This window comes from Meyerozyma guilliermondii, genomic scaffold, assembly GCF_000149425.1.
Source record: "Meyerozyma guilliermondii ATCC 6260 scaffold_4 genomic scaffold, whole genome shotgun sequence".
Lineage (NCBI taxonomy): Eukaryota > Fungi > Ascomycota > Pichiomycetes > Serinales > Debaryomycetaceae > Meyerozyma > Meyerozyma guilliermondii.
In genome coordinates this window covers 452,299-474,543 of record NW_001809797.1, presented here as the reverse complement: position 1 = coordinate 474,543, position 22,245 = coordinate 452,299, and the positions used below count along the sequence as shown (strand labels likewise).

At 43.6% G+C, this 22,245-nt stretch overlaps 11 protein-coding genes across 11 annotated transcripts; 4 read left to right on the top strand and 7 right to left on the bottom strand. All coding sequences in view use genetic code 12, as the record gives it.

Moving 5' to 3' along the window:
* Nucleotides 1-422: 422 nt before the first annotated feature.
* On the top strand, nucleotides 423-3,455 carry FOX2 (bifunctional hydroxyacyl-CoA dehydrogenase/enoyl-CoA hydratase; the record flags this gene model as incomplete). Its single annotated transcript, XM_001484093.1, has 1 exon — nucleotides 423-3,455. One exon carries the CDS (start codon nucleotides 423-425, stop codon nucleotides 3,453-3,455), a length of 3,033 nt encoding a protein of 1,010 aa, XP_001484143.2.
* Nucleotides 3,456-3,564: 109 nt separating this feature from the next.
* On the bottom strand, nucleotides 3,565-5,556 carry MIH1 (putative tyrosine protein phosphatase; the record flags this gene model as incomplete). The annotated part of the gene is made up of 1 exon (XM_001484092.1): nucleotides 3,565-5,556. The coding sequence occupies one exon, from the start codon at nucleotides 5,554-5,556 to the stop codon at nucleotides 3,565-3,567; it is 1,992 nt and encodes a 663-aa protein (XP_001484142.2).
* Nucleotides 5,557-6,875: 1,319 nt separating this feature from the next.
* PGUG_03522 (serine/threonine protein kinase) lies at nucleotides 6,876-8,699 on the bottom strand (the record flags this gene model as incomplete). The annotated part of the gene is made up of 1 exon (XM_001484091.1): nucleotides 6,876-8,699. The coding sequence occupies one exon, from the start codon at nucleotides 8,697-8,699 to the stop codon at nucleotides 6,876-6,878; it is 1,824 nt and encodes a 607-aa protein (XP_001484141.2).
* Nucleotides 8,700-8,838: 139 nt separating this feature from the next.
* HOS2 (histone deacetylase) lies at nucleotides 8,839-10,197 on the bottom strand (the record flags this gene model as incomplete). Its single annotated transcript, XM_001484090.1, has 1 exon — nucleotides 8,839-10,197. The coding sequence occupies one exon, from the start codon at nucleotides 10,195-10,197 to the stop codon at nucleotides 8,839-8,841; it is 1,359 nt and encodes a 452-aa protein (XP_001484140.2).
* A 385-nt stretch (nucleotides 10,198-10,582) lies between these two features.
* On the top strand, nucleotides 10,583-11,128 carry SCL1 (proteasome core particle subunit alpha 1; the record flags this gene model as incomplete). Its single annotated transcript, XM_001484089.1, has 1 exon — nucleotides 10,583-11,128. One exon carries the CDS (start codon nucleotides 10,583-10,585, stop codon nucleotides 11,126-11,128), a length of 546 nt encoding a protein of 181 aa, XP_001484139.1.
* Nucleotides 11,129-11,211: 83 nt separating this feature from the next.
* On the bottom strand, nucleotides 11,212-12,621 carry ERG4 (delta(24(24(1)))-sterol reductase; the record flags this gene model as incomplete). The annotated part of the gene is made up of 1 exon (XM_001484088.1): nucleotides 11,212-12,621. One exon carries the CDS (start codon nucleotides 12,619-12,621, stop codon nucleotides 11,212-11,214), a length of 1,410 nt encoding a protein of 469 aa, XP_001484138.2.
* Nucleotides 12,622-12,796: 175 nt separating this feature from the next.
* Nucleotides 12,797-14,770, bottom strand: LYS144 (Lys144p; the record flags this gene model as incomplete). The annotated part of the gene is made up of 1 exon (XM_001484087.1): nucleotides 12,797-14,770. The coding sequence occupies one exon, from the start codon at nucleotides 14,768-14,770 to the stop codon at nucleotides 12,797-12,799; it is 1,974 nt and encodes a 657-aa protein (XP_001484137.2).
* A 179-nt stretch (nucleotides 14,771-14,949) lies between these two features.
* Nucleotides 14,950-17,115, bottom strand: PGUG_03517 (uncharacterized protein; the record flags this gene model as incomplete). The annotated part of the gene is made up of 1 exon (XM_001484086.1): nucleotides 14,950-17,115. One exon carries the CDS (start codon nucleotides 17,113-17,115, stop codon nucleotides 14,950-14,952), a length of 2,166 nt encoding a protein of 721 aa, XP_001484136.2.
* A 2,001-nt stretch (nucleotides 17,116-19,116) lies between these two features.
* VPS51 (Vps51p) lies at nucleotides 19,117-19,974 on the top strand (the record flags this gene model as incomplete). The annotated part of the gene is made up of 1 exon (XM_001484085.1): nucleotides 19,117-19,974. One exon carries the CDS (start codon nucleotides 19,117-19,119, stop codon nucleotides 19,972-19,974), a length of 858 nt encoding a protein of 285 aa, XP_001484135.2.
* Nucleotides 19,975-19,981: 7 nt separating this feature from the next.
* On the bottom strand, nucleotides 19,982-20,833 carry POP4 (RNase P/RNase MRP complex subunit; the record flags this gene model as incomplete). Its single annotated transcript, XM_001484084.1, has 1 exon — nucleotides 19,982-20,833. The coding sequence occupies one exon, from the start codon at nucleotides 20,831-20,833 to the stop codon at nucleotides 19,982-19,984; it is 852 nt and encodes a 283-aa protein (XP_001484134.2).
* A 58-nt stretch (nucleotides 20,834-20,891) lies between these two features.
* Nucleotides 20,892-22,136, top strand: PGUG_03514 (putative lipoate--protein ligase; the record flags this gene model as incomplete). Its single annotated transcript, XM_001484083.1, has 1 exon — nucleotides 20,892-22,136. The coding sequence occupies one exon, from the start codon at nucleotides 20,892-20,894 to the stop codon at nucleotides 22,134-22,136; it is 1,245 nt and encodes a 414-aa protein (XP_001484133.2).
* Between the last annotated feature and the right edge of the window lie 109 nt (nucleotides 22,137-22,245).

Genomic DNA, 22,245 nt, shown 5'->3' with positions numbered 1-22,245 from the left:
TGACGGTCGGCTTAACCATGTCGCTCAGCGACGGAACAGCAGCACTCATAAATGTGATAATGCAGAATTTGATGGTCACTTGATGAGGGATCTCGAGAAATGTGGTGCTTACATAAGCAAAGGTAGATCGTAAAGTTTGCAGGAATTGGAATGAGATAGGGTTTCGATGAGTTTGTGGACAATCGAGTGCGTGCATATGGCTGCAGGACAGCCGAGGTAAAGGGAAGGTGGAATATGGTGAGATGCAATTGGAGAAGGAGGCAATTTTTCAACTGACTTTTATTAAAAGTTACTGTTTCTGGAAACTTTAGGTGCATGGCATTTCGGTTTGGTGGCTTGCTAGGCATTACCGCGCAGCAGTTTGTGGCATATTTGTGCGGTATCGGTGTCGCATTTTATTTTTGTGGGGGCAGCATAAACCGATGGATGTACTGCAGAATAGCTGTGCCAATTTCGCAGCTACCCCGGTTCTTCGGATTGGGTATCCGCGGAAACCGAGCCACAAAACCGGGCCACAAGAAACATGTAAAAAGCCGGAAAAAAACGTCCAGAAAGTAATATATTGTCAAGGTGACCACTCGTGCAATTGTGGACCCCAAGTGTATCCCCAATTGCTTTCCGTGACCCCAATGGGGTCCACAGCGTGTTGGTCGTCTGCGCACGTGACATGTACCTCGGCCTCAATCACAGGCCGACCCCGCAAGTCACAGTATATAAAGGTAGGTGAAAATTGCACCCTTAGTGAATTTCGGGAATATAGCATGTCGGAAATATCATTTAAAGATAAGGTGGTCATTGTCACCGGTGCTGGTGGTGGACTCGGTAAATACTACTGTCTTGAGTATGCCAAACGTGGTGCCAAAGTGGTTGTAAATGACCTCGGTGGATCGCTTTCCGGTCAAGGAGGTGACTCCAAAGCTGCCGATGTTGTGGTAGACGAGATCAAGAAGGCTGGAGGAATTGCCGTGGCCGACTACAACAACGTTTTGGATGGAGACAAGATTGTTGAGACTGCCGTCAAGAACTTTGGTACTGTCCATGTGATCATCAATAACGCTGGTATTTTGCGTGATGCTTCGTTCAAGAAGATGCAAGAAAAGGATTTCAAGTTGGTTTTGGACGTTCACTTGAACGGTGCCTTCAAGGTGACCCAGGCCGCTTGGCCTCACTTCCGTAAGCAGAAGTATGGTCGTATTATCAATACTGCTTCTCCTGCTGGTTTGTACGGAAACTTTGGTCAAACCAACTACTCTGCCGCCAAGATGGGTCTTGTTGGTTTTGCTGAGACCTTGGCCAAGGAGGGTGACAAGTACAACATTAAGGCTAATGTAATTGCTCCATTGGCAAGATCCAGAATGACCGAGAGTGTGTTGCCTCCTCAAATCTTGGAGCAATTGTCTCCAGAAAAAATTGCCCCATTGGTCTTGTACTTGACCAGTGACAGCGCTGAGATCTCTGGACAGATATTTGAGGTTGCTGCTGGTTTCTTTGCTCAGATCCGTTGGGAACGTTCTGGTGGTGTTCTCTTTAAGCCAGATGAGTCCTTCACTGCTGAATCTGTGGCCAAGAAGTTTGACGAAATTCTCGACTTTGAGAATGGAAGCAGACCTGAATACTTGCAAACTCAACACCCATTCATGCCCAATGATTTCAGAACCTTGACCCAGGAGGCCAACAAGTTGCCAGCTAATGACAACTCTGGTGCTTCTGTGACCTTGAAGGACAAGGTTGTGTTGATCACTGGTGCTGGTGCCGGTTTGGGCCGTGACTACGCCAAGTTCTTTGCCAAGTATGGTGCTAAGGTGGTTGTCAATGATTTCAAGGATGCCTCTGCTGTGGTTGACGAAATCAAGAAGGCTGGTGGTGAGGCTCATGCCGATGTCCACGATGTCGCCAAGGACGCCCAAGCCATCATTGACAACGTCATTGGCAAATACGGCACCATTGACATCTTGGTTAACAATGCCGGTATTTTGCGTGACAAATCCTTCCTCAAAATGTCTCAACAGGAATGGGATCAAGTTCAACAAGTCCATCTTTTAGGTACTTACAACTTGACCCGTTTGGCATGGCCACATTTCCTGGAAAAGAAGTTTGGTAGAGTCATCAATGTTACCTCCACTTCTGGTATCTACGGTAACTTTGGTCAAGCCAACTACGCTTCCGCCAAGGCTGCTATTATTGGGTTGTCAAGAACTATTGCCATTGAGGGGGCTCGTAGTAACATCAAGGTTAACGTTATTGCCCCACATGCTGCAACTGCCATGACCGCAGACATCTTCCCTGAAGATGACCTTAAACTTTGGAGTCCGGACCAAGTTGCTCCATTGATGGTTTTCCTTGCTTCTGAGGATGTTCCAGTAACTGGAGAGTTGTTTGAAGTCGGTGGTGGCTGGATTGGTAACACCAGATGGCAAAGAGCCAAGGGTGCTGTCTGTAAAGACGCTAAGGTTACCCCAGAGTTCGTTAGAGACCACTTTGAGGAAGTTACAGACTTCTCCAAGGGTACCGCTAACCCCAAATCCACTACTGAATCTTCTATGGCTATTTTGAGCGCTGTCGAAGGAGACGAGGATGAAGAAGAAGAAGAGGAAGAAGACGATGACAGTGACGATGATGAAGAAGACCCTGTTTACACTTACGGTGACAAGGAGGTTATTCTTTACAACATTGCTCTCGGTGCTACCACCAAGGAACTTCATTACGTTTACGAGAACAATAGTGATTTCCAAGTTATCCCAACCTTCGGACACATTCCAACGTTCAACTCTACGAAGTCTCAGCTTTCTTTCGCCAAGTTGTTGAAGAACTTCAACCCCATGTTGTTGTTGCACGGTGAGCACTACATCAAGATTGAACAATGGCCCGTTCCAACCGAAGCTTCCATTAAGACTTCTTTCAACCCATTGGCTGTGACTCAAAAGGGAACCAACACCATCGTTGTTCATGGTTCTCAATCCATCGATGTCGACACTGGCGCTCCAGTTTTCAGTAATGAAGCTACTTACTTCATCAGAAACTGTAAGGGTGAAACCAAGACATACGGTGAGAGAAAGAGTTTTGCTACCGCTCAATTCACTGCACCAAAGTCTGAGCCTGACTTTACCCAAGATATCAAAATCTCGGAAGACCAAGCCGCTTTGTACAGATTGACCGGTGACAGAAACCCATTGCACATTGACCCAGAATTTGCAAAGGGTGCCAAGTTTGACAAGCCAATCTTGCACGGAATGTGCAGTTACGGTTTGTCCGCGAAGGTCTTGTTGGACAAGTTTGGTCCATTCGGCGAGATTAAGGCTAGATTTACTGGCATTGTCTTCCCTGGTGAAACTTTGAGAGTTTTTGCATGGAAGCAAGGTGATACAGTTATCTTCCAATCTCACGTTGTTGAAAGAGGTACTATTGCAATCAACAACGCTGCTATCAAGTTGCTCGGCGACAAGGCAAAGATCTAGTTGTATTTATTATTTCTTTAATGAATAACGTGTTGTTAGAATAGAAGGTTATTATCAAGTTATTATCATCAAGTTATTATTATCAATTTATTGTTGTGGAAAATTTATGCTATTCATTATATGACTTTTCATCGATGATATCCGTCACGGTTGTGTCGTTGCCATCATGCTCCTCATCTACCTCATCTATATCTAAGGTTACAAACTTGTGTAAACCTCCGTCAGTTGAAAGGCGCCTGAGGTAACTTCCCTTGTAGTTCGTCACTGGAACCGAGAAATCCACGGGTGATTCATTAATGGGATCAATTATGTGAGTAGGCGAAGTCAAGTTGTGATGTGTTGACATAGGCGTGAAAGTGGATAAAGGCGAGCTTATTAATGGCGAGGATGTAACCGCAGGTTGCGGGTTCTTTGTCACCAGTATGCGATTGAGGCTCTGCGGTTTGACTTGCTTTGGTGCCTTCTGAGCTGGAAATGTAAAACTAGTCAGAGGTAAGTTGGAAGGATTGTGGTTGATCAATGTGCCAAAGGGAAGTTCTGGGGAAGTTACTGGAACATTTGGAATAGTAGGTAAGGGACAAGAAGGCTTCTTGGTGGTCGATCTTAATACCGAATGCTTGCTACCAGAAGACTTGTTGAAAGGAGACAGTGAACTTGTCTCGAAGAAGCTGCTTGCTTCGAGAAGTGGAGATGTAAATGTGTCAGACAATGAGTCTGTGGATGAAAAAGCAGAAACATGTTCGGAAGAAATGGACGAATTGGATGAATTAATGGAGGAACATGAAAGGGAGTAGTTTGAGCCAGTTGACTGCCTCTGTGAGCTAACTTTGAACAGTGCAGTAGGTGGTTGCAAATCTTCGTCCACTATGTTGTTAAACACCGTCAACACGGGACTGGTTGTTGGTGATGAATTGAATACAGAAGCTGCGTGAGAAAAGGTGGAAGCCCTCGAAAGTTTGAGATCCAAGCTACCCGATCTGGTGGGTTTGTTCATTATTGATGAAGATCTGTGACGCTTCAATACTTTCAAGTTTTCAGCATGGGAAGTAACGGTAGTATATGACTTCGATCTCGAGTGTTTTGGCAGCGAAGCCTTTGCACCAAATTGATGAAATGATTTAGCTCGAGGGAGCTTTGTCGACTTGCGGACCTTATTCATTTCCTCTTCGCAAGTATGCTGATAATTGATATCTTTCATTTCCACGTAGGCTTGAGGGATGCAATGACTAATATGCTTGGAGAAAAACTTCTCGTAGCCACCTTCAAGTATAACGATGTCTGGGTAAGACAAATGAGGATAGGAATCGCTGTTTGCGATACGATCTAATTTACGCAAATGGCCAGCCATTGTTGGACCTCTGAAAACACTAAACTCGCAGTGAAACACGCACAAGCGTTTGGCTTTACTACCAAGACGCTTTTCAGTCATAAAGTAGTTTTCAAGGTCTTCTTGCGTCATGAGATTTACCGCCCCATCAATGTGGCCTCCATTGAATTCGTACTCGAACCTACAATCGACAATAACCACTTCATCAAAAGTGTTTTCGTAGTCGCCGGCGAGTACTTTCTTGAGTTCGTCGGCTTCGATTCGAGGAAATAGATCATTGTCGACTTTGAAATAAGAAATATTAGTTTTCTGCAAATGAGAATTACTCTCCATAGAGCAGGTTTCCTTCTCACGAGATGTCTGGCACATCGAATGGATGCGACGGATATTGGCGGGAGGCGCTTGCAAAACCGCAATGGGGGGTCTAGCTGGTTTTCTAGGCTGTTGCACTGGTGATTTAACTGCCGACAGATGCTGCTCCACCAGAGTCGACGACCTGGTTAAAAAGGGCATTGTGGCACTCATGAGTTTGGAGCGGACCGAAGTTTCAAAGCTATTGACCAAGTTGGTGATATTCTTGAATGGTTTCCGGCGACGCACTGGTGATGCGAAGAGTTCTTCATCTTCAACCTCATCAACTTCAGCAATTTCTGGGTTTCCCTTACTTGGAGAACGGGGAATAAATGATTGTTCACTCCATTTCTGAGTGGCAGGAGATTCGAAGCAGCTACTCAAAGGGCGATCTCGTTTGTTGGAAGGTCTTTTGAGGTCCATACTTGCAAAAGGTTGCAAGATGCGTTTGTGTCAAATATAAAAAGTTCGGAGCCACAAATGTAATTGATATGCAGCTCAGATGCTGCACGAATTTTGGCTGTGCAAAGTAGATGAGCCTGCAGTCTTTGTCGTGTTGCCCCGTCCTGAAATGCGAAACAAGTGGTGTAATTCAGGAATCAGGAAAGCCTGTAGGACAATGGGCGGATCAACTGTGTAGACGACTGAAGGCAAAATGCAAAAGGTAAACGAATGTGATGGGTAAAGCTGCTAATAACGTATTAGTGGTATCGGGGATTGTCGGTTTTCCAGGGATAGTCAAGGAGAATCGTCAATACCTGTCAACTAGTCAAGGACCAATAAACCAAGCAATGACACCTTTAGTGACACCAACGAAACGAGTGGAAGGTGACCAAGGTGAGTGAACGAAATATAGCACGTTGGGAATCCAGGGTAAAATTTAGGTTATATGTAACCTTGTCCCGTTTCCCATTGTGGGTTCCGGTTGCTGTCCCGCACGCATCGTAGATGTAATTTCGCGTTTTTGTGCGCGGTGTTTATTTACATTGCGGATCAAACAGGAAGGCATCAGCTGCGACAGAAGAAACGTGAAACGATTAACAATAAGAGGAGAAGGAAAGGGAAGATGTAGACGCCGGATCGGTATGCACGACCCCATTTGGTGACCCGAGCCGTATGTGTGGATGATGGTTTGGGGTTATTTTTTACGCACTTTTTGCACCCTCACTTCAACGGAACCGTATTTAACAAGCCAATTGAAAACTTGGCAGGTTTCAACGAGGCGCATTCCACGGCATGAATTAAATTGCGGTGGGTGCATATACCTGAATTAGGTAACCGCGGCCATGTCACCGAACATAATCGATGACAATGTCACGCACGGCACCTAAAACACAATCACGATATCCGCTCGTCAATTCAAATCGCCCATTGTGTCATGTTCGGCCCTTGCAGCACAATATCACCTGAGCATACAACAACTGTGGTGCGTGCCATCGCGCGGCGGGGGTGCTGGAAAAGGCAGGATGCGAACTATTGTTGTACGCTCTGGGAAGTATTACCGGCTACAGTAGTATTTGTCATTGCATGTGTCTGAAGTTGGGAATGAGGATGCAAATAATTGTAGAATGCCGGGAATGTAAATGACTCTTACATTTAGCGATGCTATAACTGTGTAATTAGAGGGTATCGCAATTAGTGCTGTTCTGGGCATCGTAAACATGTTTCATATTTTGTGCTCGCCTAACCGGACGACTCAGCTTATGCTCTCTATATACTCTCTACAAGTGATCTCCCATGCTCTAATTGCTGATGCCTCCATCAAGCAGGTCCAAGTACCGGCTCATGTCGAAATGACGACCCACCTCAGGCAAACGATCTTCATAGGTGAGAGTATCATCGGGGTTGCTCATGGTGTCGTCCGCTCCGCTTATACTATTTCTGCTAGCCCCACTATCTCTGCTTGCTCTGCTTCCACCACTGGATGTGTGTAGTGACAAGGTGTCGTCAGTTAAGTACATGTTCAAATTTAACGACGAATTGGAGCTGGTGATTCGACTCAAGCCTCCTCCTGACCGCTGTGAAATCATTGAGTTTTTGCGAGAACACGAAGACGACAGATTGTTCGATCCAAATACTGCGGGAGGTTCCATAGTATAGTTGTCGGAAGTAGGACTCGAGAGTGAACTGATGGTGGGTTGGGGAGGTTCAGCTTTTTTGCTTTTTTGTCGTCTTGAGAAAAACCTCTTTGAAGGACTGAAAAGTGACAGCTGCGAAGAAGGTGATGCTGCACCCACGGTGACTGGACTAGAAGCAAAAGAGTTGCTCAGGCTTGAACTTCTGTTGCTTCTCAGACCTGACCCAGATTCACCAAGTGTAGAAGGCGGTATGAGCTCCAAAGGTGGAGGCAGCTTTCTGATCGATTCAACCTGTTCACCTTCTTCTTCATACTCACTTTCCGACGACGAATCTAAATAAGAATCCAAAAGCTCGTCAACAGGTTCGAGATTCTCCAGTGCTAGGTATGATTCGGTTTTTTCAGCTTTTGGCGGAGCCTTGCCCACGAACAATTTCCGAATCTTATTCGTAAGTCCTTCATGTGTCTTCTTGACGGTGCTTCTATTAAAGTTTTTGAACTCTTCAACCTGCTGGGGGTTCAAGTCGTACAATATAAAGGGGTGCAGTTTGATCTCATCTATCGTGATTCTTTGGTTTGGATCTTTCATCAATAATTTCGTTATCAAGTCTTTGAGGTAGTCTAGTTCTTTAACATCCTCGTCGGTAGTCCGCTTCACGTGCTTCGTGGGAGGAAACGTGAGTGTCTTGTTAACTATGTTTTTGAACAATCCGTACTCGTTGAAACCATTGAATGGTAGTTCATGAAACTCAAGACAATATAACACAACACCCAAGGACCAAATATCTATTCGCAGATCTATTCGAGTTTTGGACTTGCTGATATCTTCAATCATCGAGAGTCTATTATTGACAAATTGACAGAGTTCAGGTGCATAGAACGCCGGCGTCCCCATGGTCTTACCTAACTCTTTTTGGTCATTTGCGTTGTTCTCCAAAATCAAACTAACCCCAAAATCAGAGATCTTGATGGTTCGGTCTCTACTGATAAGTAGATTGGACGGCTTGAGGTCTCTGTGTATAATGCGTTTGTAATTGTGAAGGTAATCCAATCCATTGACTACATCACGTAGTATGCGGTTCAATGTGAGTCCATCTTCTTTGAAGTATTTTTCATTATAATGGTTATATCGCTTCCAGTCAATCTCCCCGTATTGGCAATATTCAAGTACAAGAAGAATTTTATCGTATTTCAAATCATCAATCACAGAAAAGAGTTTCACCACGTTGGGATGTGAGCATTCTTTCATGATCTGTATCTCGCGTTTGATTTTTGTCGCCTGATTGAGGTAGGTCTTGGTGATAAGCTTCTTTTTGTCTATTCGATTAATAGTTTTGATAGCTACATCCTCCTTATTGGTGGTGTCTAATGCTAAGAGCACCTTTCCAAATTGGCCCTCTCCAACTTTGCGGACTATCCGATATCTATTGTTAATAGTTTTCTTGTGGGTGACAGGATCATCTTCAATGGAAAGCTTGGACACGTCCATATAGTGGTGACAATGACAAATATATTTCTAGCCGTCAAATGGCTAACAATAGTTCATCAAACCCGATATAGTTACAGCGTTGCTTATGTAAGTGATATGGTACAGCTAGAATACATGGCCCATGAAGGGCTTTACCCAATTATTCTCTTAGTTCGCCCACCCTGGCTTCATCTTTTGTGTTTTGTGTTTCCCTGGTTCCGTCTTGTTCTTCATTGAGCTCTTTTATTATTTGGTCTTCGTCCTCAGTTAGTCCGGTGATGTCTGGTGGAATCTCTTGCATTTGTACACTTGGGGCATAAGCCAAGTAGCGTAGTTGCTCTAGGATATCTTGTTTCACACTCTCGAGATATTTTTTGGAGTTTTTGTTGTCTATTCGGCCGTCAAGTTGTGGATGGAGTGAAAAGTCAGGGCCAAACCAATCGTAGGATGGAAGATAATTGGGGATTTTATGGTTCAATGTTACATCTGTGAGCACAGACGTCTCGTAACACCAAAGACGAGAAACGTTACGAGGAGTGTATCCTCCTCCACCTAGAACAAGCATTGGAATTTCGAACGACTTGATAAATTTGACACACTCACCATGTGCCTTGATATTCAAATTGAAGCAGCCCAATCGGTCATAGCCCAAGGAATCTGCTCCGCATTGTTGCACGATACATGTGGGTTGGAACTTGGTGATCAAAGGTTCCATGATCAGCTTAAATAATCGCACATAACTCTCATCATCAATACCATCCTTCAATGGCACATTAATGGCGAAATTCTTGCCCTTGTCCATTCCTCGTTCGTCTATGGACCCTGTCCCTGGAAAGAATTCCCCATTATATTTGTGAAACGATACCGTCATCACTCTATCTGTAGCATAAAACGCTTCTTGTACACCATCACCATGATGTAAATCTATATCTATGTACATCACTCGGGGATGTACACGCAAAAGATTGATGATACTGAGAACGATATCGTTCACATAACAAAACCCACTAGGTTCGTACTTTTTGGCATGGTGAAGTCCTCCCGACCAATTTATCGCAATATCTGACATGCCACTAATAAGCTTACGCAGAGCATCTAGGGTCGCCCCGGCGTATATGGTCGAGTAGTCGTACATGCCGTCGAAAACAGGACAATCGTCTCCTATATTAAAGTGTGCAAGTGTTGATTCTGGTAATTTGGTTACGGTTTCTGGTGTGACTTTGGCCAAAAAGTCAATGTAATCGTCAGAATGGAACTCCAATAGTTCTTCCTTAGTCGCTCGGCGGGGGGTATACAAGTCCATCTTCTCGTACAACTTGTAGGAAATTACCAAGTGGTCTGTAAGCATAAGACGAAACGGCTTCATAGGATGGTAAGGTCCAAAATGGTACTGAGATACCTCTGGATTAAAATGATAAGAAACATTCAGCTGTTTACATATGGAGTCATAAAATGGAGTATTTTCAGCCGTCTTTTTATCCGGCAGAAACGTATCCGTTTCACTGACCGGAACCGACATGAAGATGGCACTGCTGGTTTGCAAGACACAAAAATTGTAGATGTTCGCGCACGTGACCTGGAGGTGGATAGTTTGGATTGAACGCTCAAGTGGCGTCAATCACCATGTCTGGTAAGTACAGAATTAGAGAAACTTTCAATTATTATGGCTATCCAAGTGGCTTTTTTGGTTTTTGGTCAATTATACTAACTCAGGATCTGCTGGTTTTGACAGACACATCACTATTTTCTCTCCTGAGGGAAGATTGTACCAGGTGGAATATGCGTTCAAAGCGATCAATTCGGCCAACATCACCTGTTTAGGAATCACCGGCAAGGACAGTGCCGTTCTCATTTCACAGAAAAAGATTCCTGACAAGTTATTGGACCCCAAAACTGTTTCTTACATGTTCAAAATTACCCCATCCATTGGGTTGGTAGCCACCGGATCCATAGCTGATGCCCGGGCTCAGGCGCTTCGTGCCCGTTCTGAGGCAGCTGAGTTCCGTTACCAGTACGGATATGAGATGCCCGTGGAAAGTTTAGCCAAGAGAATGGCCAACTTGTCGCAGTTATATACCCAGAGAGCATATATGAGACCGTTGGGTGTGGCCCTTACATTTTGTCAAGTTGACGTGGAAGACGACGATAAGGGACCCAAGTTGTTCAAATGTGATCCTGCTGGATACTATACTGGGGTCAAGGCAGTGGCCACTGGACCAAAGCAACAAGAAGCTACGACATATTTGGAGAAGAAGTTCAAAAAGACCGACCATGTAAAGGGAGATTGGAAAGAAACGGTTGAGTTTGCTATTATTTCATTGAGCTCCATCTTGGGAACTGATTTCCGCAAGAATGACATCGAAATTGGAGTAGCTACTGCTGAAGGATTCAGAATTTTATCTGCCGACGAGATCGATGAACGATTGGTGTCAATTGCAGAGCAAGACTAGATTCTAAATAAACGTCAAACATGAATAACTTTTACTGCAGCAAAGAGCTTTAAAAACCTTCTACTAGTAGGTCTTGTAGTCACTTACCACACATAAGGAATGAACATATAAGGGCATGCCTCCACGTATCTATCCCAGTCTTTTCCGTATTTCTTTTGACACTTGGCAGTATCACGGTATCCTCTATGAACCAATACGATGAAAAAGAACACAGGGAAGAACCATGGGAATGGTGAGTTGAAGCCACAAATCAAGCCCCAGGTTAATGCTTGGGTATAATCAGCAGTGTAATGCATCTTACGAGCATACACATACCAGCCATCGGTCAACAAATAAGAACCATTTTCGGTCTTGATGTACTTTGGGTTTTCCAAATCAGAGTAGGGCAAGTATGGGAAGGTTTTGCGCACGGAAGTGTTTCCTGCCATTATTCTTCTGAAACTGTTCTTTTGACGGTTACCGGTGTCAAAGAAGTAGTAAGCGATAAGCAAAATCACGAATAACGTGGTGTTGTATAACGTGGACCATTGGTACTCTTCTGGTTCGTGGAAAGCCAAGTAGAGTGTACAGTGGCAGTAGGTGAAAGGAACACCAGCAATGTTCCAGAATAACAACATGAAGCCAAATTTCTCGTATGCCATATCCCAGGTGGGCACAATGAGCTCCTCACCCTTAGCACAAGCGTTGGCATAGAGCCAATGTGCCAATAAGACGAACAGAGCCTGAGGAGTTACTCTTCCGTATTCATCGATTTGCTTGACAACAAGAGCCAACGACAAGAGGAACAAGATGAACCAAGGGATTCTGACCTCGAAGAACATCTTGAGGTCCAAGTACTTACCGATTCTTGGGTTCAATGGAGCACCCATGAAAATATCGTAGATGTGATTACCGGTCATTCTGTGGTAGTCGTGAAATTTGGTAAGACACAAGACGTACAACACCACGGGCAATATGAGACCATAAACGATGGCAGTGACCATGATCTCTCCAAAGTGGTCCAAAAGATAAGTCAACTTGAAAAGACCAGTGTAATGGAGAATGAGTGCAATAGCCACGGTAGTGTAAAAGGACCACACGGCGTTACAGTAGTAAGGCAATTGCTTGTTGTTCATGTGTGCCAATGGCTGGCCCTTGGTCCAGAATCCTGGTAAAGTCAAGTAAAAGAAACCTTGGACCAACATGAAAGTGGTGAACACAAACCACGAGGTGAATGATGGAATTCCATGATTAACAAAGTATCCCCAGAAATCATTACACAAGAAATCCAGCCAAGCTTGACCTTCAGATGGCCATGCTGGGTATCCACCATAGAATTGAGCGCTAATCCACATATAAATCATCAAGAGTGGAAACCCAGTCATCATTCCAAAGGCTCCTAAAGGACCACCAAATTCCCATTCGATTTGGTCTGGGGCAAGATAGCCTGGTTTGGGTTCAGATTTGTTGACATTTGAGCTGTCATTATCCACCAAAGGAGTTTGCTCCGACATAGCAAATATAGAATGTTTTTCAGTCGGATCTCGTGTACTATATACGCGGCTCGTGTATGAACCGTAAACATACACTAAAATAGGAGTCGTATAGGCTATACGAGTATATGCAGTTATGAGGAGGTTACATTCGGAATTGTTGCACCATATTGTGTTGCAATTTCTATTTTTATATTCATGAAAATGGAAGTGTTTCCACCTCAGGATCGTGGTAGGAAATATCTTCAAATTTTAATTGCTGCAAATTAATGCGATGCTTTCGTACTCTTTCGCAGGCTGCTGCTGCACTACCAGTTCCTAGCTCGACAAGGCCATGGAAATACAAACTTGCCTTTTCTAGGTCGTCAAGGTTATCTATCAACTCAATGCATTGGACAATAGGCGATTGAATCATCATGGCCCTACTGTCAAATATGTTGCGATCGAGATAGAATGAGCCATCGGAACTTCGTTTCTTCACCATTACTAGACTTTCAATTAGAGTTGATACCAACTCTCTGACTAGATGGTGGGTTTTGGGAAGGTTCATCATGCCAGGGGTTATTAGCATCTTGAGATAAAGATGATTGGTGTGCACTTGTTGGGCAAGATCAAACCATGATACTCGCTTTCCTTCTGAAATTGCAAGAGAAGCAGGTATATCTACCTGAACTGTATCCAGTACTTCGAATGTCTTGAGATTTACGCCGGGAATGACTGTAGCCTGAAGAGATTGGTAAATCAATGAAGTAATCTTTGCAATTTGGTTTGTCGATAATCGGTTGTTGGGATGTTCCCTAAGAAAAATTATCCCTCGTACTAGCTCTTCGGCGGCTCTCACATACTCAATGGTGTATCCTAGAAATAGGTTGAATGGGTGAGCACCAGTGGTCACAAGTTGTGACTGGACCAATATTCGATAGTATTCCGGATTGCTGTGTTCATCAAAGAAGCCAGTATCCAAGAACAATAGTTCATCTTCTTGGGCTTGTTCGACTGTTTCTCTATTTTCTGATTTGATCTGTGGTTTGTCCAGTTTTCTGACCTTGCTCAAGGTACCTCCAAGGGGAGAGTTCAAGCCGGCTGTCATCTCGATAGCAAAGTACCAAAGCTTTGCAAGTGCTAGACCAGGTGAAATATTTCGTCGCTTGTAGTTGAGGATGTAATTGAGAAGCAAGTCCTTGGCACCACGAAGATGGGTTCTCCATGAGTGCAAGATGCCCACTTTGTTCACCTTGTAACTTGCTGCAAAATTGGTGGTGAGCACCAAGACAGTAAGAAGAAGACCTTCAATGTCATTCCAAATGCTCTTGTTGACATTTTCACTAAGCTCTGGAGAAAATGCTGCGCTGAGTAGCTTCAAACAGGTGGAAATATGAGTTCTGGAGATAACATCACAGTGTTCATTTCCAAGATTGAATTGAAAGGTTGCAGAGATTGCAAGAAGAGAGTATAGAAGATATGGGCAAGACTTCAGGTGCTGGAGTAGAACTGTCATTACCTGGTTGGACTCAACCGACGATGCAAATGGGAATATTAAATAGGACTTGGGACCGAGACATACGCTTGTCAAAAGCTCTTTGTCTGCGTCTTGTAAATCATATTTTTCAATCACCTCGTTTGCGAGTTTCCTGTTATTCACAGTTCCCAAAATGGCTTCTGGTGCCAAGCTCTCGGGTGACAAGTGCGGCATATCTGCTATCTCTGGGATTATTATATCATCTAATGTCAATTCATGTGTAGCGAGATCATGGATATTAGTAACGAGCGAGTTTGCGTCGTCCAAGAGATCTTTTGCAACTTGTAGATCGAGACTTCCAATTGACTCATTGAAGTCCATCTCCGGTAGCAGAAGAGGTGTGAGCAGATTGGGTATTGGTACAGAAGAAACATGTTTCGAGGACATTTTTGTAGGAGTCTGGCCCGTTAACTTGCTACCCGTGTCATTTCTGTTTCCTCGATTGTGTTCCGTCTCTTGCACTGCAAGAATATACCCCAGATTTTCAAACCTAATTGGTCTTTCAAGATCGTAAATGCATACTTTATGCAATCTTGTGCATTGATGGCATGCTGGTTTTCCCTCATCGCATTTCTGTTTGCGTCGCTTACATTCCTTACACCCATTTCTGCTATATTTCCTTTTCTTTGTCTTTGGTTTGCCGTTTTCCATTGATTGTTGCAGAATTGCAAAATGATATCAAACTTGTACATCTCCACAATCAGTCACTATATACACTCCCGTATACCTACAAGTAAAGTATTCAAATCACACATGATTTATATATACAACTTCCCAGAAGGCAGATAATGTACAATCTAAAATACAAATGTCGAGTCCAAAATGTCCCTTTATGCAATGCTCTGAATTTTGGACATAATTCTTCTTCCGTGGGGGGTGTTTTTGATGCTGGGCAATAATGGCTGAAGCACATCTGAAAGCTTCCGAAGGTCTCCAACGCTAGCTACGTCAAGACTGGTCTGAAGGACATAATTTCCATATGCATCGTTGAGCATGTCTGCGAATCTGGCCTGGTTTGCTAATAAAACTTCAATGAGGGTGTCAGTCAACGTACTGATCCTAAGCGATTTTTCAATGACATTCGAACCAAATTTGTGAAGTGACAACGTGACAATATTGTTACGGATATGGCTGAGGACAATCTCGATCGATTTCGCATCTCCCCTTGTCAAAACGTATTGAACAACGTAATTACCAAATGGGTCGAACGAAAGGTTGGTTGCGTTTTGTGCAACTTTTAATGACAATTGTGCTCTCTGGGCCATGGTTCCATGGTCTAAACACCGTTGTAAAACGCAACATCCATGTCTATGGGTAGCAATCTCGTTACAATGGAAGGCAGCAGTATCGAAAATGAACTGATTGTTGGCAGCGGAAAGTCTTTGAAGACACTTTTGGACAACATGGTTACCGTTCAAGTCTCTTGACAATGCAACAACATGAGGCGAAAGCGACTTGATGAGAAGTTGCGATTCCTCTTCAGTGGAAATACATTCAACGAGCTTTTGAAGAGCTCTAGTGCCATGAGAGTCAAGTGCTATTCTCATGAATTCTGGTGCAGCATTCTTGACCAATATGACTCGTTGGTCTGTAGAAACATGTTCAAACAACTTTTGAATCAAGTAATTGCCAAAAGGGTCCACCATCAAATCCACTATTTTAAGGTAGATTTCATTAAATATCATAGTCGCAACCACGCTACTCTGCTCTTTACCATGTCCATTATTCTCCTTACCGCCCAGGTCAAGTTGCCTTTGAAGAAATCGGCATCCATGCTGGTCTTTGCAGAGGTTATAGATTTCTCCACTGAAATCACTCAACTTGGCATTGGCATATTTCGCAGCATCGTCTCCTCTTCTTCTGCTCATTTTCCGGTGAACATTCATTCCCTCATACATATTTCTGCGGTTGTTACCCGAGTTGAACCGCCCATTAAAGCCTTGATGACGTTCTCCGCTGTTTCTTGTGTAGCCTGAATGGTGTGGCTGATGCTGTGATTGTACATGTTGAAGAGGTTGTTGGTGGGGCCAGGAACCACTCAATTGAGCCATGGGAACCTGCATTTGTTGCATCATTGATCCAACAATTGGCAATTCAGAGTAATGAGGCATCCCGGCTTCGGCATAAGGAGCCTTTTGATCAAATGGCTGGAATTCGTGGATCGAGCCTGGAGTACCACCAGGAGTACCGCTGGTGGAAAACGATCTTGAAACTGAATGTTGTCCAGAAGTGACTCTTTCAGCCAGTGATCCATCGGCATCACTCTCTGAAGAGCTACCCTCGGTCTTAAAGCTGTCCAATTGGTCTCCAACTCTCAAAGGATCACCTATTCTGAAGGACTCCAATGTTCCACCAAATGGTGCACCACCAAGTTGAAGTTGCGGTGGAGGAGTTGAAAATGGCATATTTAATGACGAACCTTTGTTGTCTCCGGTTTTGGTCTGACCTTGGCTTTCTTCTGGAAGCTCAAAAGGTTTGACAGACATCAAATCGGCATTGACATTTTGTGAGAGTGGAAGCTGAGGAGCCGAGGCAGGAACAAAATTGCTCCATGTTCCGCTAGGAGTGTTCCCATAAGCGGACCCAAAGGTTCCTATGGACTGGGCGTTAGGAGTGAGGGATCCAGCTTGGGGGTATGCATAAAGCTGGTTCTGAAATTGTTCATAAAATTGAGATTGAAATGGAGTGGATGCATTGGTGGCAGCATGGATGCCACTGGTTGACGAGTCTGTTGGCTTGGAAAGCTCGAAATCAAGATCAAGGCTGTTCAATGCTCCCACAATATCGATTTCTCCATTAGCAGAAGCAACTCTTGAAGCTGGTTGGTTTCCATGTGACTCGGCGTTGCCAAGTCCGCCACTTCCGCCAGCTTCTCTGGTGAAAAAATTGGACCCGTGTGAAACCGAACGAGCTGAAGGTCCCTGATTGTTACTCTTTCCTTGAGTATTCCCGACATCAGCCTTTGGGGTGGAAATCGAGGCAGACCGAGCAGACATCACCAACGTGTAAAAATGCAAGTAGGAGATACCGTGACGAGAACCGTAACAGTTGGTTCAACAAAGCGGTAATGGCTTCCAAAAACCCAACTAATAGGCCACAACCGGTGGTAAAATGGTCAAAAATTGGTATGGAAAAGTCACCTCGTCGTAATGACTCTAATGAAGGCGTAAGACAGATTTGTGCAACGTTGACAAGGTAAAACAAGTCTCAAATTCGCCCTAATACTTGTGACAGTCGTGTGAACGATTTGGCCAGTTTCTGTACACTAATCTCTCCAACAACGTCTTCTGAGGTTGCGGATCTGACTTTTGCACTCAACAAATGAGGTCGTTTTTGATCCCGGATGGGAAAATTTGTTGTGCAGGACACGAGGGTGTCGTCCGAGCATAATGCAGCAAAATCTGAGGTGTTGCACTTTACTAAAAAACGGCTTTTGAATTCTACATTACTTTTCTACAACTACGTTCATGATTTAAGTGACCATCAGCTTCACTGAATTGGAGCACCTTTTTCATCAAGGCCTGCACACAACCCCGATTTTGGTCTTTTCGCGCTTAAACCTGTAGGGTTGAGACCGGGCTGCGAAATCCCATTGTGAGAAGGTTCTGGTTGTTCTTGATGATGATCGGCATTTGAAGTTGGTGGTGGTGCATACAGCTAAAGTTTGAAGAATTGCGAAATTTGTGGATTCAGAGTAAAGATGTTGAAGTAAGGGATAATTGGCATATATTGCGTAAATTGCAACTATGAGTTTGCAGATTGAGCAGAAATTAGTAATTTGCAATTGTTGCAAAAAAGTTGGAAGTCCATTACAAGTCGGTTTCGTGCCACTGGTCCACAAATTACACCAGTATCCAAGTAATCCTAACCAAAGCACCCTATTGAACAATTTCTTTATTCTCTTTACTTCCATTTCCCATCGAATCATCGGCTGCAATGAAGATCATCTATGATTTCATCTGTGATAGTCATACTTGAACAATTCAGCAATCACGTTCTGTGGGTCTGTATCGTCGACCGTCCTAATTAGATACCTGAATTGTTGAGCCTCCACTGATGAAGTTATCTCGATATTCGGTATTAACAATGTATCAGGCAAAGTATCCGAGAGTAGTACAGTCACCTTTAGCTGTAGGGACCTTTCGATCAGGATTTTCGATCACAAAACTCTGGAGCATTATCTTCGTTGGAATATTTCATGTTAGTAAAATATTCCACATCATTAACGATGTTTGCTGACGAGCTTGAGCTAGGAATAGTACTTTTCGCCAAACCATGACTAGCGTCCACAATTTCTCCAATCAACTTTCTCGTCAACCTTATAAACTCGTCAATGGTGGTTTAGGAGTTCATCTTTTCCCCCCGATTTCCTCTTGTGAACCATTAAGATCTTGCTCTTCACCTTTTTGTTTCGAGTCAAGGTTCTTGTCAAAAGAATGACTTTGTGCCTGTTTATACTTCCGCAATTTAGAATCTGCGACGTAATCTATGACTTTGATTGCAATGATCAAGTACACAAGAAATCCAATCACGAATAAGAATACCATTGAGGATTCATGAGCTCCTGCGATTTTAAGTGCAATGGCTACGAACATAAGCAGTACAATTGGAGGTACGAGCATTATTAAAAAAATTCTTATCGGTTTGTCTCTGCCTGGCTATCCTTTGTATCTCTTGATCGTCGTCCAACATTGTAATTATTATACAGATTATTTTCCGCTCATTCTACTGTCCTAGTCTTTAGATATTTGGGGCAATATGCAGTACGTGTGTGTTGATACTAAAAGGCTTTTGTGTGGGCCACTATGAATTTGGTGACTCTGCAATACTCACAACGCCCCACTCGGATGTTAGTACATGTGGCAGTCAGCTTGAACTTTAGTTGCAAAGAAATAGCTTCTTGGTCCGACTGCTACCATAATTCGTGATTCTGCATATAGTCCTATCTCCTGCATATTCAAACAGATCAACAGGTGCCGAATTCAATCTAAACTACAATGGACAATCTGGAATTGTCGTATAAAAAGCCATCTAAACAGGGCAAGGGAGAGGATGTGGGCTCAGAGCCTCTAGCAGAATCACTGAGAGTCCCTTCACGAAAGGTATCTTCACGAAGACGAGCCTTACAAGATTTCTACAAAATTTCAGAAGATGACCAAAAACAAAAGTCAGAAAAGTCGCCGGAAATTGGAGCGAATGAGCCTGAACAGACAAGCCACCACCTAAGGGAGACTGAAAGTACAGGAGAAACGGATTCTGTCGCATCTGTAGACTTTGAAGATGCCGAATCCATCAAGCAATTTTTGCAACTGGCGTCTATAAATGATTTACTTAAAGTGCGTAATGGAGTCAGTGGCAAACTTCTATCACAAGAACTGACAAAGAAGTCGATCATATACGACAACTACTACGAATTGATAAAGTTGCGTCAGATTCTTGATGGAGTATCAAAGTCGAGCATAGTCAACACTACCCAGTCCACCCAAAGTCCTTTGGATGATCTCACCAATTTAAGCTCACGCAAAGAAGCTTCAGAAAGCGTGAAATCTGTAGAGCAGATACTTGGTGATTTGAAGAATTTCATCAACAAAGAATCAAAAACTTTTCATGCCGATTTCAACTCGGTAGTTTCGAATATCACCAGTGAACATCATCGTCTGGACTCGACCGCTAGCATAGTTGCCATCCCTGAAAAGGAGGGAACACCAGATTTCGACTCGGCTCAATTAACAGCGGAGATATCTGGTATACTAAATCCTGCTCATGCCAAGAATAAAGATTATATCAAATCTTTGATTGAAAGTGTCAACCCCGACAATGTACTACTTCAGCAGGATATTAAGGATCTCGAGTAGTACTATGCTATATCAAATCATTAACCTTGTGATTTTTGAACTTGCGTGCAGCTCGATCAGGCGATCTGAATTCAAACCTAGTTCCCGCTATGGTAAAACCCAAACATTCTTCCTCGTTATCCTTGGGTATTAGCACATCGAAGCCGAACAAGCTTCCCTTCTTGGCAATAGCTCGGAGTCCACCAACTTGCTCTGTAGGCGAAAATGAAGTTTTGTGATCGTTACCATCTTTGGCATCTTCATTTTGCGGAACCACTAGTATGAAAGTATGCTGTGTGTCCAAAACAACTATTCCCCGGACTCCTTTCAAGAGTTTATTGCTAGAATCAATCACCGTCAAGAGACATCCGTGGTAATCAGCAGTAGCTAATTTGGGGAGCATAGTGCCAATTCCCGGAAGAGTGCTGGAATCTGGGTTCGGAAAGAGTAAAGTTTGAATGTAGTCCTGCCACATATTGTTCATAGCGACAAAGTCGGAATATTGGGGAATTGAGTACTTTTCAATCATCTTTTTAATCGGAAACGTCTTCCTCTTTGCTTCATCAACGTTCTTATATCGACGATTGTGTGCTTGTATTTTCTTCACTAGTTTCTTTTGGTTGTTAAGTGTAGTTTTGACATAGTCTCTGACGACATATCGTGTCTTTTGCTTACGAATGGCATCCATAGACCTTGTTTTCAGTCTCGTATTCAACGATGGCCGATTTGAGTCTGATGCCATTCCAGTAGGAAGCAAGACTAGCGAAGGCTTCTGATCGCCAGAAACAGAGTATCTGGATGATAAGAGCTCCTGGATTCTGGACTCGGAGTCATAGCACCTGGTGAGCAAATGTCGTTCCAAGGGATCTTTTCTGTTCATTATCAACGGTTATCGATGGTAATTTTCGCGATGAGAGTCTGCGATGAAAAGTTGAAATATGATTCGGTTTGCAACACAATATCGTGCGGTGAGGCCGAGCCTTCGTAGAACCTTCATAACTCCTCCATTTGAAAGCGACTTGACGGAGGTGGATGCAGATGACTTCAATTTGGCTGATTTCCAACATATTGATCCCACAAAGATAAAGCCAACCGAACAAAACACAGATGGCTTTCATAGTTCATTGAGTCAGGTGGCAGAGGTCAAGAAACCGTTGGTAATTGTATCAAAACTCAACGACCCGTATATAAACTTGGCATTGGAAGACTACATTTTCACAAAAATGCCATTACCAAACCACAAACTGCATAACTATAACCGTCTCATGTTCTACACAAACACACCTTGCGTTGTCATCGGAAAGAATCAGAATCCATGGAAGGAAGCCAATCTTCCTTTACTCAATTCATTGCATATTCCATTAGTAAGGCGAAATTCCGGTGGTGGAACCGTCGTTCATGATATGGGTAATGTGAACTTTTCCTACATGACTACCAAGGAGGCTTTCGACAGGCTAAAATTTGCAAATATTGTCGTAGAAGCCGTCAACAAGCATGCAAGTTCACCGGTACAATTAGAGGTGAACGAAAGAGGAGATATAGTCACCAAAAGCATCGATGGCATAAATTATAAAGTCAGCGGTTCGGCCTACAAATTGACAAAAGGAAGGTCGTATCACCATGGGACCATGCTCTTGAATCTGAGACTCGATATTCTCGGTCAATTGCTTTCACGAGACGAATCCAAGTTGGGCAAAGTTGACGCCATGTCTTCCATTCCATCGGTGAAATCAAAGGTGAAAAATGTAGAGATACCGAGTGATGTCTTCCGCCAGGTGGTCACAAACGCATTCAAAAGCTATTCTGGTGAAGAACCAGAGGTTTTCGAGATAACTAAAGGAACCGAGTTACCATCTGAAGTGTCAGAGCTTGCAACGCATTTAACAACTAGAGAGTGGGTTTACGGTAATACTCCCAAATTTACCCATGAATTACGCTCAGAAGAATATGGATTTACCGTGAAGTTTGAAATGGATCGAAAGACGGTTGTCTCCTCGGTTATCTTGCAATTTGATGCCGCAGTCAGCGAAACCGAAGAAAAGGTTATACGTGATTCGTTTCAATATTTGGCATTGATGGCGAAGAAAGGTGTTCTCAAGTACTCCGGGAGCGAGGTTGCCGGTTTCGTTACCCATGATGAGATCAGTGACTGGTTAGGAATGGCAATTGACGGTACCACATAATCAGTAACCGCACGTGAGAACCGGTTCTCGAGTTCATTGTTACTATAAGCTTAAATGGCTACAATGGAACTTTTCCTGCGGACTCGGAGGTATCCAAGCTATTCCGTAA